The sequence below is a fragment of the Peromyscus leucopus genome, chromosome 5 (assembly GCF_004664715.2).
Source record: "Peromyscus leucopus breed LL Stock chromosome 5, UCI_PerLeu_2.1, whole genome shotgun sequence".
Classification (NCBI taxonomy): Eukaryota; Metazoa; Chordata; class Mammalia; order Rodentia; family Cricetidae; genus Peromyscus; species Peromyscus leucopus.
In genome coordinates, this window is record NC_051067.1 from 39,146,702 (window position 1) to 39,160,454 (window position 13,753).

The 13,753-nt window shown below is 47.2% G+C and overlaps 1 protein-coding gene across 11 annotated transcripts in view; it reads left to right on the top strand.

Moving 5' to 3' along the window:
- The window catches only part of Carmil1 (capping protein regulator and myosin 1 linker 1), a 299,648-nt gene that overhangs the window by 126,032 nt on the left and 159,863 nt on the right, over positions 1–13,753 (top strand). For all 11 annotated transcript variants that reach the window (XM_028880526.2, XM_028880554.2, XM_028880547.2 and 8 more), the window contains exon 5: positions 1,129–1,250. In XM_028880526.2, the coding sequence (XP_028736359.1) occupies positions 1,129–1,250 (122 nt within the window). The remainder of the gene's footprint in view (positions 1–1,128; positions 1,251–13,753) is intronic.

Here is a 13,753-nt window from a genome sequence, read left to right on the forward strand (position 1 = left end):
GTCTCAACTTCCAGGTTGAGAACCACTGACTTTGAGGGTTAAGATAATGCCATCTTTTAGGAAAGTGACCAGTGACTATTTCTTGTGAAACATTCCCGTCATCAGTAAGTTGCTTGTTTTGTGGCTCAGTCTCTTTTCAGATGGATTTTGACTTACTTTTGGGACTAGGTGAGGAATACATCTCAGTTCTTTCTGGGGTCTCCAGCCCACTCTTGGACATTAAGCCTAGCAGAAGATTTTGTTACAGTGTTTTCAGTGTTTTCTCTTGCAGGTCTCTCTCTGCTTAGACAGGTTGGCCTTTTAATAATAACTTGAATTTCCCTTTGATCCTAGTGAAAAAGATGACTAACTTTTATTCAAGTATTTTATAAGATTTCTTATCTTAAAAACACACTTTCAAAAGAAAGAATAAGAAACGCCAAATCGATGAAGTCATATCCCAGAGCAGAGCTACCACAAGCTTAGACAGATGTTTCTCAGGATAGGATCAGACTGGAATGTGTGGGATGTGGTCACATCACCAGAGAGCTCTATTCCTATCAGTTTGGACTTTGGGATCCCGATTCAGTTTCCTGATCACATCCTTAGTCAGGAGCAGAGAATAAACAAATGGATTCTTGCTTACTTATACTCAGCTCTGTTTCTCTATTCTAATATTGTTTAGGAATTCCTGCTTAGGGAATGGAACCACTCATGGTAGGCTTCCTCTTTTCACATCAGACATCCACCAGAGACTTCCTCACAGCCCAATCTGACCCACACAGACCCTTACTAAGACGTTCTTCCCAGTCATCTGAGGCTGTGTCAGACTGATAATTCAAAGTAACTACCACAGATACCTAGGCTGATTCTATTTCCTGGCTGTTGTGAATATCCCAGCAATAAACATGGATGTGCAAGTATATGGTATGCTGATCTAGTATCTTTTGGGTGTATTCTCAAGAGTGATACAGCTGTGTCCCCCGGTGGTTATGGTTTTAGTTTCTGAGAGCCCTCCGTGGTGACTTACATTGTTGCTGTACCAGGTTACACCCCACCCGTATATATGCTCCTTACAGACCTCACTTTATAATGGTATTAAAGAGGGAAGACACGGCCCCTCGGTAAGTGTGCCCCTTGTTCTTGCAGATGGTTGTAGAAACTGAGAAGTGTAGCCTGTCCATGAAGATGGCATCAGCTGAGGACGTGAGTGACGTGCTGGCTCACATAGGCACCTGCTTGCGGAGGATATTTCCAGGCCTCTCCCCACTGTAAGTCCTGCGGAAGAGCAAAGACTTTGTTCATCAGACTCACACATGTGAAAATGTTTTCCTCTTGGCTTTGTCCCTTTGCCTCTTCTTTTCTCAGCCCTCTAGACCACCACCACCACCACCACCACCACCACCACCACCACCACCACCACCCCCACCTCCTCCACCACTACCACCCCCACCCCCCACCTCCTCCTTTTCCTCCTTTACTACCTCATCTTCCTTTTCTTACAACATCTCTTCATTTTCTTCTTCCTTCCTATTTTCTGGGTCAGGGAGGACAGGAAGGGGGTGGGGAACAAACAGTTTTACCACGTAGCCCATGGCTGGTCCAGGACTTTCTTCAGCAGCAGCCCCCAGGTGATGGGATTATAGGCATGAGTCACCATGTCTGGTTTAGGATAGTGGTTTAGCTAACAGTCCAGGTTGGGGGTGGGGTGTTGGAATGGAGGGTGGATCGACTAAGGTTTATGATGTAGACAGAGGCTTCTGTCGGGAAACTCTGGGCTAAGATACCTTCCTGACAGGAGGATGTGTTCCAGGGGTTGTGGGAAACCCCTTCCCATTGCCCAGTGAGCATGCTGAGGGGTGCCGGGTAGGCTAAAGCCTCGTCCCTGTGTGTGCCTGTGGTGGCTCTTTCCTGGTGGTGAGCAGGAACGCTTGCCCTTTCTGGAACATGAAGGAAGGAAGGCCAGCCTTAGGAAAAGGAATCTTTGTGCCTTCATAGCAAAGGGCTAAAGGGGGCATTGGGATTAGGGACTGTTTCTGTTGCTTTATGCTGAGCGCTGAGTGGACCTGCTTGGCTCTGCTAGGTTCTCCTTGTTCCCGTCACAGACATGCTAAGTGAGCATTCTCAGCATGGCTGGTTGCTGAGATTGCAGTGTGTGCCCGGCCTCATGGTGGTACAGGGAAGGGAGGCTGGGGTGGTGCCCTGCCGCCTGCCTGTAGTATTTCAAGTCTCGAGTGTTTTTTAAGGAAAGCGCTGCTGATGTCCGGTCCCAATGTGCATGTTTGCAGAAGCACACGCCCACAGGGTAGGCTGGGAGGTGAGGGTGAGTCAGTCACAGCGGCCGTGGGTAGAAACTCAGAAGGGACACTTCCTCTGGAGTGGTTTCTGGCCACCCTTGCGTCTCTTACCTTCCGGCCAGGTTCTTCCTACCTTGCCCCGTCCAAGAAGGAAGTGAGCAGACAGTGAAGGATGACAAAGCAGGACTTTTTTCATTAACAAAAGATTAACAGTGGAACCACACAGGAAAAGCAGTCGCCATGCAGGAATGTCACCTCAGTGCAACAGGGAGAGATCTGAATTCTTGCTTTGCAACAGGATACAAACCAAGAACTTGAGGAAAATGTTAGGAGAGTTAGAGCTCTCCCAGGCTGGGGGAGGGGTGGGGCTGGAGCAGCAGGTCTCAGAGGGCCTGAAGCAGTAGGTGCCCAGCAGAAACAACTTCCTGCCTGCAACCGCAGGTTGAATCTTGGAGGTTGAGTCAGGAATCAGTCACTCTGCTGTAGCCAAGACAGAGAGGTTGAGGTAGGAAGCAGTCACCCAGCCTGCAGCTGCAGGTCTGCCAGGCCAGAGCAGTGGTAGCCCAGGGGCAGGGAGTCTGTCTCCAGCAGGTCTTGAGGGCACGGACAGCCTTGCTTTCCGGCAGGGAGCTGTGTCCATGCTTCTCAACCTGTGGGAAATATCAGATGTCCTTCAGATCAGGCATTTACATTATGATTCATAACAGTCGCAAAATGAGGGACTGTATTAAAGGGTTGCAGCGTTAGGAAGGTTGAGAGCCACTTCAGAGTCTTTGAAACCCCCCCATACCCCCTCTCACGTATGTGTGGGTGTGGCTGTATGCAAATTAGGCAAGAATAGGACCAATTAGGGAAGAGCTGTCAATCCTGGAGCAAAGAGGGAGACCTAAACCTGCCAAAAGCGTTCTCAACCGGTATGGCTCCTTTCCTCCACAGAAGAGGCAGGGTGGCAAGTACAAGGAAGGGGGTGCCACAGAGTCGTCATGTCTGGAAGTCTGAAACAGTGTCTAGTGGCCGTGGCAGTGTTGCTGTGATGATTGTCCAAAAGACTGCTGCCGTGATCACTACCTGGAGGTGTCCTTCTGTTACGGCTGGCTCCAGTAGATCATCACTGGGGTTGTTCTATCCCTGTTCCAGGCTGTCACATTCAGCCAATTTCCAGCTCTGATTGTGCCTGGTTTTTTTTGGTATGGTTTCTGCCCTTCCTGCTGGCTGCCACCTCAGTAACAGTGGGGCTCCTGCTACCCCATCTACATCAGAAGACTGACCATGTGGAGAAAACCTGAGTTCCCAATATCTGAGACTTCCCCTTAATGTATTGCTCGAGGTGAAGGGACAGACGGACAGCTCTACCCTGTCACCCTCAGCAGTGAGGAGTTTCCTTAATCTTTTAGAGATCTCGAATCAGGCAAGCTCAGCATTGGTTCCTTTGATACCGAATAGAATTTCAGGACTAGTCAGAAGCAAAGTTGGGCTTTTAATAAAAATTGAGAAAGATGCTTTAAAAAAAAAGACCGAAGGTTCCAGGAAGGCTCCAAAGCTATACAGGGAAACACTGTCTCAAACCCCCACCACCCTAAAACAGACCAAAGGTATCTCTACCCAAGAGAGTGGGTGTGAGCTTCTCATAAAGGAACCGAGGTTTGTCAAAAAGTGTTTAAAACTAAAACAGTCTGTTTCAGTAGTGGTACTGGGGTTTGAACTCAGGGCCTCCTAGGCACTAACCAACCACTCTGCTACCGACCACTCTACCTACCAGCCTGATTTCAAATTTTAATATCTATTTATTTACTTATTTATTTGTGTGTGTGTGTGTGTGTGTGTGTGTGTGTGTGTGTATAGTCATGTGTGTTCCACAGCATGCCACACACAGACAGCAGAGGACAACTTGTGGGAGTTGGCTTCTTTTTCTGCTATCAGGGGATTTTCTTTTCCTTCCAGAGAACATTTAGTACAGAATAATGTTTTCAATGTGACTTCGTGTAACACCCATTTGTAGCTAGGCAGCTTTGATAAAGCATTGGCTCCTTCGTTCCTGGCGTTCCCCTGTTGGTGACCCACCTTCTCCCCTCTAGTCTGTCTGGTGTGCGTCTCCAGGGGGCTGTCCTCAGGCCGCATGCACTCAGTCTGTCCCAGAAGAACTGTTCATCTTACCCTGTAAAGCCCACCCGTATTGCCCAAGGATTGGCTTTGTTGTTTGTGGTCTCACGAGAAAGAAGCCATGAGTTAGTTACCAAGCTCCTGATATCATCTCAGTGAGTCTTGGCCGGGTCCTCTGTCTTTCTTTCTGTTTCCCTTGCCTCCGTTCAGATGGGGGCTGCCGCCTTCTCCACTGAAGCGTCTCCGGACCTCGTCTCCGGACCTCGGCTTTCCTGTGCCACCAGCCCTCCGTTCCGATAGCACTTGTCTTTGTGTAGCTCAAGCGGTGTCTGTGTCTTGCAGAACTGCCTGATGGCTAGCTTCCTGAGAAAACTGAAATTGTATCTCCCGGCCCAGGAGAGATTTACTTTCCTACCATATGATCAGCTTATTTCAGAAGGCGGCAGATGCTTGCACTTCCATCCTCTTTCTGAAGGCTCCTTCCCTGATTAGCCCTGTTATGTGTGATGGAAACCCCCTCCACAGGCTCACAGGCACTGTTCAGATGACTCAGGAGTGAGCGTGTGGATAGATTCTTAGCGAAGTTTTCCTTTGGAGAACTGCTGAGTAGGGCGTGGCTTGAGGGCTCTGGGGGATTCTAGGGAATGTTTGCCAGTGTTGAGAATGGGTGATATTTAAGTCAGGGAGACAGTGAGTGAGTGAGGGCAATACGAAAGAGAGAGTGTGTGATTGAGCAGCATGCGATCAGGCATTTGAGCGAGCTGTAGTAAATACATCGATGTCCTGAGACAGTGAGAGGAATAGCGGACCGGCCGTTGCTGCCCGCACCTGTCTCCTTTACCTGTGAGCTTTTTGGCTGTCACCATGGTTTGGACTCTTCTTCAGTCCCCAGTCCCTGACACACAGGAGGCACTCCCCCTGACACCCTCAGAACACTGTAGCTCAGGCTGGCCTCAAGCTTGTGGCAATCACAGGACTCTGCAGGTGGAGATGGGGTTTCAAGATTCAAGACCAGCCTGACACAGCAGCAAGACCTGTCTCAAAAAACAAACAGCCAGCTGAGCAGCAGTGGCACACGCCTTTAATCCCAGCACTCAGGAGGCAGAGCCAGGCGGATCTCGGTGAGTTTGAGGCCAGTCTGGTCTATAGAGCGAGATCTTGGACAGTCACCAAAACTACACAGAGAAACCCTGTCTGGGGGGAAAAAAGCTCACGAATCTGTCTGACTGTATGCAAGTGAAACTACAGTTCTCAAATCTGAATTTCTGGCTCTACTGAATTATCTGAATTAATAAATAATAATTATATTATTCCCTACTTTAAAAAAATCTTGTCTGTCTTCTATACTAGCATACACAGTAATAGCAGGATAGTGGCTGTGTAATATGGCTTTGACATGCTTCCTGTGATCCTTTCATGAGTGTGAAATGTTTAAGGATTGGCTGTTAAGGCTGGTATATTACAACAGTGTTCTTTACTTCTAAACAAACTGATAGTGTGAATTTCTCTAGAAGACAAACATTGATGGAAATATGAAAAATGCAGTTACTTTGAAGAAAAATGGCCCAAGAGGAATTTATATGGGAAGGAAAGTGGTTTACCACTCTGAGATTCTCCTCACTTCTTAAAGCTGTGGGCAGCATGTCATGTTAGGGTGCTATCGTTGAATCATGGACTGGGGCTCATGAGGTAAAGCACTTGCTGCTGCCAAGCATGTTGATGGGATACTTTATATTCTCACTCCCACATGGTGGAAGGAGAGAACTGACCCCCACAAATTGTCCCCTGACCTCCATATGCTCATGTGGTACATGCACGTGCCTTGGAACATACACACACACACACACACACACACACACACACACACACACACACACACACACGTCTTTCTCTGTCCTGCTAGTCAGCTCTCAAAAAATGACACGGAGACCTCTTATTAATTATGAAAGCTTGGCCTATAGCTTAGGCTTGTTCCTAACTAGTATTTATAACTTAAATTGATCCATATTTTTATTAATCTACGTTCTACCATGTGACTTTTACCTCTATCTCATTCTGTGTGTCTGACCGTGTCTGGCTGGCTTCTCTGCCTCTGTTCTTTCCAGCACCCTCTCTGTACCTGGAAGTCCTGCTTATACTGCCTGTCTACCTATTGGCCATTTAGCTCTTCATTAAACCAACCAGAAAGTGCTTTGACCAAGACACATCTTCACAGTGTACAAAAAGATTGTTCCATAACACACACTCCCACCTCCACACTAAATAAATAAATGTTATAAGAGATGCTTAAATGGTGACTGTTGAGGACAGTCACTGCTTTGGATGCACACTGGACTGGATTTTTAACTCAGTTATTCTCCATGGCTTAAAATCATTCAGAGATATTTTCATGCCAGCAGCTTACTATGAGACATGCATGAAGAGCTGGTATGCGCACTGGAGATGTTTTCTTTTTGTCTTTTTGCCACACACACACAGCAATTTTTTTTTGTTTTGAGTCTCAAAACCACCATTGGTTTATTACTAGAGCCAGTAAGCAGTCTAGGGCCCAAGCGTATCGCACCTGCTCTCACAGCAAATGCTGTGTCTGGCTGGAGCTTCAGTTTGCTTGTGTGTAAGCTGGGTGGCACATGACTGCTCTGAGCTGTCATTTAGCTGAAGGCAGAAAACATGTTACAGGATTTTCCTCTCACACATATATGTGCAGGCCTAGAGCAGAAGCAGCCCCCTCAGCCGTCTCTGCAAGCTTAGCTCTTTATCTCCTATGGAAATCCATGCACATGTTTTGCAAGGCTCCTTTGGCTCCTGACATCTCAGCAAAAAAAAACAGAAGGCGAGAACTATTAAAAAGTGGAGCTGCTTGGTAAAGCCCAGATGGATGCTTCTGCTGAGCGGCTCACAGAGACTTCTGTACCAGCTGCCTCTTCTCTTCCACTCATCTCCTCCCCTCTGGTTATGAGCGCTCTGTGCTGCTTTGGAAGTAGAAGCCTCTGCTCTGCAAGTCTGCTTATTTTGTTTTATTCTTCTGTATTCTTAGAGTGCTATTGGCACAATCAGTTTTCTCTTATAACAAAGCACCTTAGGCCAGGTACTTTACAAAGAAAAGAAGTTGTTTAGCTCATACTTTTGGAGGGAAAAATTTCAAGATTGAGTGTCTTTATCTCACTGACCTCTGGTGAGGACATAGGTCCCTGTGGACTATGTTACATGGGAAAAAAGCAAAAAGAAAACAAACAAACAAACAAACCAGAAATAGAGGCAGCCTCATGCAAAAGGGGGTAAGCAAATGGGGGTGGGTTTGCTTTAGTAAACCCTATCTGGAGAGAACCAAGTCCCAGAAACCAGCATTAATCTTGTCTTAGAGTATATTTTCCCTCTATGACTTAATTCCCTACTACCAGACCCCACCCCTTAAAGGTCTCACTACCCCAGCATGCCATATTAGAGACACATGCTTGGAATGCACACTTAATGCAAATCACAGTAGCTGTTGCCTCAGGGGACAGGGTGAGAAGGTGTGGCATCAATGACACAGACACCGGGAGTCTGTTGAAGGCCAATAAGGAACTCATTGTAACAGGGTAGGCCTTATATACCTTCCTCCCAGCACCTAGTCTGTGTGGTCATCCCTCATTGGCTGGGCAGAGACCAGGCACTCTGGCAGCTCCTGTTGCTGGACCCTCAGGCAGACTCCAGGTTGGCTCTTAAAGAAGTACGTTATGTGCATGTCTTGGCAACTGGTCTGAGCCAATTTCTTCGACCCTATGGGCCTGTCCTCCTACAAGTAGCCATCTTTAACTCATTTCACCAGCATCTGGCCATTTCTGCTTTACTTTCTACCTACCTTTGTCTCTCCAATTCCTGTCCTATCTGTCATTGGAAAAACATGCCCTGCAGTTCTACGGAGACAATACAAGAATTTTTGTTTTTGTTTTTGTTTTTGGAGACAGGGTTTGTCATGGAACTCAATCTGTAGACCAGGCTGGCCTTAAACTCAGAGATCCACCCACCTCTGCCTCCAGTGCTGGGATCAAAGGTGTGCACCACCACTAGCCTCAGTGCAAGAATTTTTAAAGAGAAGTGTGAGTCTGGATACAGTCAGACAAACATCCTGCTCAGTATGTGGAAGTTGACTTAATTTTGCTGCCCAAGTGCTTGGGACTGCTTCTGGAGGCTCTGCTATTTCTTCTTGTGACATCTGGATTCCCAGTGTTAACATAGCCAGGAAATAATGATGTGTTAGAATGATGGTATCGGATAAAAATGAAATTTTCCAAATCACTGGATTCTGTTCCACCATTTACTTGTGAATGCTTTTTTTTTTTTTTAAAACCCTGCCACCCTCAAATTAAAGAGCTTTGGAATAATATTTAACTTAGTTAAATATGTTCATGTAAAGGAAAGAGAAACCATGCTATATCTACAGATCTGGGATGTGTATGTGGGCCTTGAAGAACTTGAAGGCCTTAGAGAGCAGTTGAGTCTACCTGATTTCAACTTATTCATAAATGCTATGAAGTGGCAACAGTCTGTTTATGTTTAATGTTTTGGTGTATTTTGTAGTCATCTGTGGGAGTAGAACAGATTGCCCAGGCAGTGAGGAGGTTCCAGCAGATTCTTTCTGGAATCTATCCATCAGAAAAATGAACGTAACTGGAATGATTTTCTTTGAGTGTGTGGAAAGTGGTTGAAATGTTCAAAGATGATTGAGAGACCCTCATAGAGCAGAATTCCCTTTAAATTCCCAAATAGGGCCAGTCAGGAGGCCAGTGGATAATGATGCTTGCTGCCAAGACTGAGGACCTGAGTTCAATCCCTGGACCCCACTTGATGGAAGGAGAGACCTGACTCCCTTAAGTTGCCCTTTGACCTCCTCCACACATGCATTGTGGCACATGTACATACACATAAATAAATGTAAAAAAGTACCCAGAGACAAGAGGGCAGAGTGGTGCACAATTGTAGTCCTACCACTTTGAAAGCTGAAGTAGAGGGGTGCCTGGGAGTTCAAAGCTAGTCTGGGCTATAGAGAGAGCCAAGACCAAACAAAACTTAAGCAAAAAAACACCCGTTAAGGAGATTAAGCTATGATTGGCATGACATTTGGGCTATCCTAGTTAGAGTTTCTATTGCTGTGATGAAACACCATGACCAAAGAACAAGTTGGGGAGGAAAGGTTTATTAGGCGTACGCTTCCACATCACTGTTCACCACTGAAGGAAGTCAGGACAGGAACTCAAATGGAGCAGGAACCTGGAGGCAGGAGCTGATGCAGAGGCCATGGAGGAGTGCTGCATACTGGCTTGCTCCTCATGGGTTACTCTGTCTGTTTTCTTATAGAAGCCAGGACCACCAGCCCAGGAATGGCGCCACCCACAGTGGGCTGGGCCCTCCCCCATCAATCACTAATTAAGAACATGCCCTACAGGCTTGCCTACAACCTGATCTTGAGGCATTTTCTCAATTGAGATTCCTTCCTCTCAGATGACTCTAGCTTGTGTCAAGTTGATAATACTAGTCAGCACATAGGCTGAACAACTGTAATCTGAAAATCCAAAATCTAAAGCTTTTGAGAGGCAATGTGATATCATGAGTTGAAACACTTCCCCAGGATATGTACCTTTGTGAGATACACACACACACACACACACACACACACACACGTATCTATACGTGTGCTAATGGTGGTAGAGGAGGATGTCAGTGTCCTGCTCTATCATTCTCTGCCCCTCTCTCACTCTTCCACTCTGCATAGGGTCTCTTAGAAAATCTATGTTAATGGCCAGCATCTCCACCCCAAACAGGCACATGCTGGCTATCACCAGGTCTTTCCATGGGTGCTGGGGATTTGAACCGAGGTCCTTGCATTTGTGCAGCAAGTGTTCTTACCCAGTGAACCATCTCTCAGCCCTACCTTATCATAAACCTTCTGTGCATGAAATTATTTAAAAAGACTGCATCAACCTGTCTTCATTTCTAGCCTTGGTGGCTCAAAGCTTCCATCTAGTTACCTGGGAAACTAGAGTTGAGGCCAAGAGTATTGCTAAGAATACCAGGGTAGCCTGGGCTATGTAGTGAGTTCCAGGCCAGACTGGGCTACATAGTAAGACTCTGCCTCAGAAGTCCCCCAAATAAGTAACCAATGAAGCTTCAGGCTGTGGCCATGTGTATGCAAGATTCAAGTTTCTATTATGCACATGCAATATCCCCAACTGCAAAGCCTCTGAACCACTTTGTGACCTTTCTACATGTGTGTTCATTTCACTAGGACATCTCAAATTGTGTCGTAGTTCCAAGTCACCAACAGCACCCCCCTTTTCAGATGATACCCTCTCCACCTGGTCACCACTTTATCCCCTTGACTTTGTGGTGCTGTCCGGCCTCTGGAACATCTGTTCCCATGGTGCACAGGTCACTTAGCCATCACTACTGATGACATACTGTTTGGTCCTTTTACTTTTGCTTCCTTGGAAGTACTTGTGTTTGGACTTTTTCTTTACTTTTCCTTTTTTGACGTCTCTGTCTCTGGGAGAAATGGAGCTTCATGTTACTAAAGGTGGCCTTGAATTCACTTACAGCAGAGGATGACTTTGAACCGTTGATCCTTCTGCCTCCACCTCCTAAGTGCCGGGATTATGGGTGTATGCTACCACTCGTGACCTTGGATTTTGCCTTTTTCATGGCTTCATGTTTGCGCAGGTCTCTCTCCCCTCCATTCTCTCTGCGCCTTGACCACCAGGTCCACAGTGCCCATCACTCCGGGAAGGTCTTGTTCGTGTTTTTTACTCCTGTCCCCACTGTTTCTCTGGCGTGCCCTCCTGGAAGGTCGATCCTTTCTCCATACACATTTGGGCCCCAGAAGGTTCCAGGAGAAAACCCTCAGCTGTTGAACTTGCTGTCTCAGGGGTGTGGGGGATCATGGGCTTCATTCTCAGCAAGAGCTCTATCTGGTCCTGTGAGCTTCTTTCCTATTTCTCAAGTTACCCACTCCCCACTGCCCTCCCCTGTGAAGGTGAGTGTGCCAGTGCCTGGCTGTCTCACTCTTCCACTCTGCATGGTCTCCTGTGGCTCCTCACTGCCCTGACAGTAAAATCCAGACTTCTTCTTTAGTTTGACTTGCAGGACTCCCCAGGGACCAGGTCCTGCTTAGCTCTGAGCCCCTGGCCTCCTCTCCCTTTCTGCTGACTAGTTTAAACTATAGAGACTCTGGTGGGCCTGAGCTTTCATATGGAACAGGCACATCAACCCTTTATCTGAGACTTTTTTCCCCTAGCTGCAGGCTCACTGCTTCTCCTGTCCTCACCCAAAGGTCTCTTTGTGCAGACATGTCCAAGATGAGTGTTCCTAAGTGGAAAATTCAACATCTGACATGCTCTAAAACCTGAAGCCTTTTGAGTGCTCCTAGAACTCTGCCCAAAGCATTCCAGACACATTTCTTAGCTGTGCCCTGAGGGAGGGGTCTGCACTGCCTCACTGGAGGGGAGGTGCAGTGCTGGTTCTCAGCTGTGGTGTGCACTCCCTCACTGGAGGGGAGGTGCAGTGCTGATTCTCAGCTGTGGTGTGCACTCCCTCACTGGAGGGGAGGTGCAGTGCTGGTTCTCAGCTGTGGTGTGCACTGAGGGAGGGGTCTGCACTCCCTCACTGGAGGGGAGGTGCAGTGCTGGTTCTCAGCTGTGGTCTGCACTGCCTCACTGGAGGGGAGATGCAGTGCTGGTTCTCAGCTGTGGTGTGCACTCCCTCACTGGAGGGGAGGTGCAGTGCTGGTTCTCAGCTGTGGTGTGCACTGAGGGAGGGGTCTGCACTCCTCCACTTTACTGTTGCTGTGATAAAATACCATGACCCAAAGCAGTGTATAGAAGGAAGAGTTTATTTCCACTTGTGGTTCCAGAGGGAGAGTTCCCAATGGCAACAGGTAGCAGGAACAGGAAGCTGAGAGATCAAATCCCCAACCATGTGCAGAGAGAGAAAACTGGCAGTGGAACAAGGTCATAAACTCCCAAAGCCCACCCCTAGGGATGGACTTCCCCAAACAGGGAAGCTTGCTGGGAACTCTGTTTAAATACTTTAACCCCAGGGGACATTTCTCATTTAAATCAGAACTGGCTGGGCATTGTCCCAGTTCCTTTACTCCCAGCACTCCAAAGGTGTGCTGGCTAGTTTAATGTCAATTTACACAAGCTAGAGTCATCAGAGAGGAGGGAACTTCAATTGAGAAGATGCCTCCGTGAAACCAGACTGCAGGCAAGCCCTATAGGACACTGTTAATCCACGGCCTCTGCCTCACATCTACCTCCTGGTTCCTGTCCTGTTTTCATTCCTGTCCTGACTACAGTGATGGACTACAATGTGGAAGTGTAAGCCAAATAAACCCTTTCCTCCCCAGCTTGCTTTGGACATGGTGTTTCATCCTGGCCATAGTAACCCTAGTAACCCTAACTAGAGGCAGGCAGATCTCTAAGTCCAAGGCCGGTCTGGTCAATGTCCTAAATTCCAGGACAACCAGGGTCATATAGTGAGACTCTGGATCAAAATAAAACAACCTCATAAACAGTAAACAAATGGTATTTTTATTCATGAATTTTGTCCACAGCCTTCTTGAAAGTACAATATAGGCCTTTAGCCGATTGTTTGGATGAATTGATATGTTACTCACTACATGCTCAGGGTGTGATCCTGTTAACAACATCATCTAACATTTTTGAGATCCTGCCGTGTACTCATTGTTGTTCTAAGTAACTTGTTCCTTTCTGTTCTCGATGAGATATGAGTCTCCTTATTTCATCACTTCTGTGTCATGAATAATGATAGTTTGGGAGGGCAGGCTACATTCTTGTTTTTGTTAATTATGTGTTTGTGTGTCTGTGCATGTGTGTGCAATGCCTGCAGAGACCAGAAGGAAGTGGCCAATATTCTGGTGGTGGTGAGATGCCCAACATGGGTGCTGGGAATTGAACTTCAGCTTTCTGCAAGAGCAATTTGACACTCTCTCTCTCTCTCTCTCTCTCTCTCTCTCTCCCCCCCCCCCCCCCCTTGATGTTTCAAGACAGGGTTTCTCTCTGTAGTTTTGGTGCCTGTCCTGGATCTCACTCTGTAGAACAGGTTGGCCTTGAACTCACAGAGATCCTCCTGGCTCTGTCTTCCGAGTGCTGGGATTAAAGGCGTGCACCACCACCGCTGCCAGGCACATTCGGAACTCTTAGCTGCTGAGCCATCTCAACAGCCCTGGGATTCATTTTTTTTTTTTTTTTTTTTTTTGGTTTTTCCGAGACAGGGTTTCTCTGTGTAGCTTTGTGCCTTTCCTGGAACTCACTTGGTAGCCCAGGCTGGCCTTGAACTCACAGAGATCCGCCTGGCTCTGCCTCCAGAGTGCTGGGATT